The sequence below is a fragment of the Brienomyrus brachyistius genome, unplaced genomic scaffold, assembly GCF_023856365.1.
Source record: "Brienomyrus brachyistius isolate T26 unplaced genomic scaffold, BBRACH_0.4 scaffold1372, whole genome shotgun sequence".
Lineage (NCBI taxonomy): Eukaryota > Metazoa > Chordata > Actinopteri > Osteoglossiformes > Mormyridae > Brienomyrus > Brienomyrus brachyistius.
The window spans coordinates 1793-7653 of record NW_026043646.1 but is presented as its reverse complement, the minus strand read 5'-3'; the positions used below and the strand labels follow the sequence as shown (position 1 = coordinate 7653).

Sequence of the window (5861 nt, the reverse complement as noted above, 5' to 3'; positions counted from 1 at the left end):
TTTTTTCAACCTTTACTTTCTTAAACAAACGAAAACCTGAGACCATGAGGAGACTGTAAAAGGCACAGTGACTCAGTGAGCAGCACAAATGGCATCGCTGGGTTGCCCACAGTGTGCAATTGTGTCTGCATGTGTCAAGGTTACTGTTAACCAGAACTGTAGACATTCTCACCCGTCAGGTTTGCAAGGGTATGAAAATAGTTCTGAGGAAGATGGTACTTGAAATTGCGCCATCCTAGCTAGTTGTGGGCTGCTTTCCCCAGCTGATCCAGCCCAAACAAACACAACACGATGCACTTTGAAATAAAGACACTTCTTTATTATCCCAGCCATTACAGTCTAACATGCCAGAATACGGCTTTCTCCAGCTCCAGTAGAACCTCTGAACATTTTGGAAATGTCTCAGGCTTCTTCTCTATGGGAAAGACCCAAGGAAAATTTGGGGACTTCCAGTTTCCATCCCACATAACTTCCTACAAACTATTTTTGACGCTTGTTAAACCTCTAAGGTTTTACACTTTTTGTTCTCTGAAACTAATCCACAAAAAAAATAACATACGTGGCAACCCAGCTACAAAAACCCCAGAATTTATTTTGGAGTTTTCCACAAAGGAAAGTTCCCATCGCTGATGTGATAAGAGGTTAAAATAGGGTGAGGATTAGTGCAAGACTTACAAGCATCGTTACTGTTAGAAATACAACAGACTCCACCGGTGCTCCTAGTTTTCAATTGATTTTATATATCTCTCATAGGCTGCCTCATCCATTAGGGCATCTAACTCCGACGGCTTGTCAATAGTCATCTTGATCAGCCAGCCTACAAAAGAAATCAGAACACAAAAAAATCCATGCTGGTGATATTTCGCAAAATAGGGCCATCTTGGCACAGGTGTCCATTAGTGAACATTAGGGCTGAACGATTTATCAATTTCAAATTGAAATCGCGATTTGACGAAACACAATTAGCAAATCACAAAGGCTGCAGTTTAGCATGTGCATTATATGGCTCGTCTGATCCAGGGTTTAAAACTCAAGGTTAGTTTTACAAATTCGTGCCATCCTCCTTGTGTGACACTGATTCTCACCCAGCTCCCTGCGTACCTGTCATGCTCACCAAGCAGAAGTGACCCAAGGTGACTGCGTATACGACCACAAACAGCTAACATGTGAAACCCCCTATGAAAACAGTCGCGGAGCAAAAGAAAATGTCAACTCTGCTGCTGAGCTGTAAGTGAATTACCTGCGGACTTCATGGTCAGCGATGGTTTACAGAGACGTCCTGTTCTTAGGCGTCCAAGCAGCATTAGCTACAGGACCCATATCGTTGTATTTTTTCTTACTGGAATTGTTTTATTTATATTATTACTTTATTTAGCTTAACACAGTCATTTTATGATAAATTAGAACAAACATAAAACAGTTTTTTTTTTTTTATTTAACCCGTATGTACATGGGACTTTCAGGAAATGCTGTTACTTTACTAAGGATAAAAAAAGTTTAAGGGTTGTTTGCAAATGCAGCATTTAAAATGCGCGTGTAAAAATACAATCACTTTACAATGTTCGGGTCGCTAGTGACCCGGCATTTATTGGCATATAAATGACAGTGCCCATAGCAAATAATATGACCATCGATATTATAGGACACTGTCAAAGGTTCTGCTTGTTTAGAAATTCTTCTTAGTGTTCAGGAATGAGGTATCCAATAAACGTTTGCACAGTTACTCATTGGCTTGATTTTTACACACACATATATATATACATATATATATATACATATATATATATATATATATATATATATATATATATATATATATATATATATATATATGCCAGGTCATTAAAGATTCGAGGTACACAAGGGTTTAAAAAAGTAATAAATACATCTTGGAAGCAATTCATACCTTTAAGTTTCATCCTTGCATTAGAATATAGACCAGTCACAATCAAAATGTGACTCGTGTGGTAATGCTGAGTCATATGTTTTAAATCTAATACCACTCAGGAAAAACTGATGCTTGACATCGCAAATCAAATTGAAATCGCAATATCCATTACAAAAATTGAGCTTAGATACCTTCCCCAAATCGTTCAGCCCTAATGAAGATTATTCATTTTCTCCTTTGGTTTTCTCTGAGAATTTAGGGTGTCGGTTCACCTTTAAATTCCTTCATCTTTGACACACTGTGAAAGATGCTTAAGAATTAGCTCACCGTCCTTATAGCAGGATTTGTTGACAAGGCCCGGGTTGTCTGCCAGGTCCTGGTTGATTTCAGTCACTTCCCCCGTAAGGGGAGAGTACAATTCACTTGCAGCCTTCACGCTTTCTAGGGCCCCAAACTCATCTGAAATACGGGACACACAAGAGAATGCAACTGGTGAAACAGTTCAAGGTGCATGGAAAATGTTCTCAATTCTAAATGAACAACTCACCCATTTGATTAAGTTTGGTCCCAGGTTCTGGAAGCCCACAGTACACTACATCTCCTAGTGCCTCCTGGAATGCAGTACAATAATTATTATTAAAATGGAACAGGCCTGCACCTCTACTCAAAATTACACTGATTATATAGTCCAGCAAAAATATCTTATACAAAAGGACTCATCAGAGTCAACTTAACTTGCTCCGACTCAGACATAATTCAGCATTTCGACAAAACAATGAACCTCTTCGTTGAAACGTTTTCGGAATATTATTATTTGGCAAAAAAACATGATGCACTACAGACTGAACCCTTTGCCCTTGAATGGAAACGTATTAACCTAAAAAGGGCTGGGACGATTATTCGACGGAATTGACAATGTCAATTATAAAAACGCGTCAACGTGTAAGTGATAAGCAAACCTATTGTAGGGGAAAGTACTTTTTCCCCTCGGTAGCACGTTAACGCTGTCCTTTTAAGAATCGCGCAATAAAACAGTCTGTTAATCACTGAACTTTACTGTCCACCTGATGATCTCTTCGCCACTCGAGAGCTACAATATTTTACTTATTGGACCTGCGGCATGGATTTCATTTACAATACAAAGATACACACGCTACACACTGTAGCCTAAATTGTTCCTTGCTTACTGTAGTAAGCTTAACTATTAGCTACCTTTGCTAGAGTTTGTTAAAAACATGTTTCTCTAGTTGTGAAATCATTCCATATTTTAGCATCTATTTCAAATCAAATTGGTGTACTAAAATAATTAAGCAAAAACTATTACAGTGATTATTAACTTAAGTCTAACATAGAAATATTATTGAATCTCTTAAGATTTTCCTTTTTTGTTAATAATGCTGTAATGTTTAAGAAATGTTTTAATAAACTGAAATGTTAATGAGAATTTCAGATTTGTGGCGAAGGAGGTGAAGTGTTATATTAAAAGACTTAAAAATAATTGCTTGTCAATAAATTTATCATCAGATCAATCGAAAAATTTGTTGTTAGATTAGTGGAATAATCTAAAAAATAATCGCTATATTAATAGTTTAAAAAATAATTGTTTGAGACAGCACTAAACTAAGTACTGCAAGACCTTAACACATTTGTATTGTGCTGATGCGGTATAAAAATGCATGACTACAACGTGAAAACCTGAACTTTATTGTGAAGTATAGTTTGAATTACGAAAACACGTTAGCATTATGTGAAATAATATTTTATAATGACTGTCGACTGAAAATCACAACTTTGTTACGAAATACAATTTAGAGTTTATACATAGAAAATAAACCTTATTAAGAAATAAAATACCCTTTATGGGATTATTTAAAAATAAAAGAACACATTGATTATTATGAGTATTACAAACATCTATGGCGGTTTGTTTATCCTGAAATGTGCCAATAGCTCCTGATTTCTTCTTCTATTATTGTTTGGCAGATTCTGCATACAGAAGTGATTTACATGCTTATTTAAATAAGGTGCAAGAATGTGAGATCCGTATAAAAGCCGTCAGTCGAGACGCATTCGGAGACGCATGTTAAGGCCTGGTGTGGTTTGGAGAGCAACAGTGACAAAACCAAAAAGACGTTATTTACTGTTCACATGGTGTACATCATGATTTACTTATGTGCTAATTTCTGCTAGCACATTTTTGAAAGGTTCCATGTCATGTTAGCATCAAACTCTAGCGGAATTAGCTTCAACTAAACCAGACTGTTGGTAATATCGATGCCGTACATCAAAAGTCTTTCTGATTCTTCTCAGCTCCTCCCAACTCTGATCATTAGCCTGATTACAGACTGCCCTGGCTGTCTTCTAGCTATCAAGCAAAGCACCTCCGTTTACCATGTACTCTGAAGCAGAGAAGGGCTTGTGGTTTGACTGGTTTTCTCTCAAGGAGCATCAAGCGCCTTACATTAAAGGAGGTTAGCTGCACACTGCACATCTGAAAGTGAAACCACTATTTTGGCTAATGAATGATGAATGTACTTAAACGTGACCAATTATAAACAGCAGGCTGAGTCAACCCTGAGAGTGGAACCGCAGATGCAAACTTCTCCAATGTACTGACAACCCATCAGACATCACCCCGGTGGTCATTACGCAGAACAAACTTCTCGTCCATTTTCAAATGTAGTTCTCACATCCTTAAGTCTGAGAGCAGTTATCGGTCAATTTAATTACACCATAAACACCATCAGCAATTAAAGAAACAAAATACCGACCTGAGCAAAATTGCTGATGCCAACTATCCCAGTTCTATCCTCGACTCGCACCCACTCATGTTTGTCTGTGAACTTCAGACCTGCAGAAAAAATGCAAATGACAAGCCTATATGGAACGGTGACGTGGCCAAACCTTTTCTTGGCGAGTGATTTTCAGAGCATCAGGCATATACAAATCACGAAATAACTCCAATGATATGTTTAAAAAAAGTAAAGTCATGAAAAATATATTCCTGGCTGCAGCAGAAAAACTAAGACTATTGTTCCTGAAGGTGTGTCTCTTCCTCTGCAACCTGGTTATCAATATCTTTTTCAAGATGACAAATATTCATACCATAACACAGTATACTCGAGTGTTTCCTTTCCATTACAGACAAGTGTTATTCGCATTGTAAATGAACAACTTTCTCACAAACTATGGCAATGCTACCAAGAATGTGACTATTCCAAAATCCTACTAGGTCATTCCCAATATGGCCATGAGCTAAAGCTATGGAGTAAGATCGCTGTCAAAAATAACTCGTAATAATGTACGTCAAATGTACGCTTCACAAGCGTAAATTACGCTTGCGCTTCTGAAAAATACGCTTGCTTCTGAAATTTACGCTTGCGCTTCCGAAAATTACGCTTGCTTCTGAAATTTACGCTTGCGCTTCTGAAAATTACGCTTGCTTCTGAAATTTACGCTTGCGCTTCTGAAAATTACGAGTGGCTTCTCAAGCGTGAACAACCTGTCAAAAACCGTCATTGGAAGTACAAGGCATTCTCTATCGAGGAAGAAACAATCGATTTTTGTTACTGTATACGCATGTGCCAGAAAGATAGAGAATCAACCAAACGCGCCGAATTCACAGTTATTTCTATTAGTTTACTTGTTGTTGCACAACACTTTTTCTCGGTGTACAGAATGTAAAAATATTAAGGTAAAGAATGTTATACTTTATTCATAGTAATTATAGTTGGTTATTATTTATTATGCAGACGTATGTCACTGCTGCTGTCCAGTAATGTGTCAGGCTAAGTTGTTAATAGTCTCATGTATATGAGATGGACATTTAAGTACACACTGTTATTTTCTGATAAATAATAAACAGTGTACTGTAGCTATGGCTAACAATTAATTTTGTTTTCATAAGAATAAGATTTTTCATACAGCTTAGGGTTCAGTGAGCACAAACCACTTCACGGGCATGTAGTAGTTA

The 5861-nt window shown here is 37.2% G+C and overlaps 1 protein-coding gene across 1 annotated transcript; it reads right to left on the bottom strand.

Moving 5' to 3' along the window:
• Positions 1-297: 297 nt before the first annotated feature.
• Positions 298-4809, bottom strand: LOC125730519 (glycine cleavage system H protein, mitochondrial-like; the record flags this gene model as incomplete). The annotated part of the gene is made up of 4 exons (XM_049005808.1): positions 298-817; positions 2216-2347; positions 2436-2499; positions 4660-4809. Coding segments are annotated over 4 exons (444 nt in total), but the record flags the coding sequence as incomplete, so codon positions are not given.
• Positions 4810-5861: the final 1052 nt, after the last annotated feature.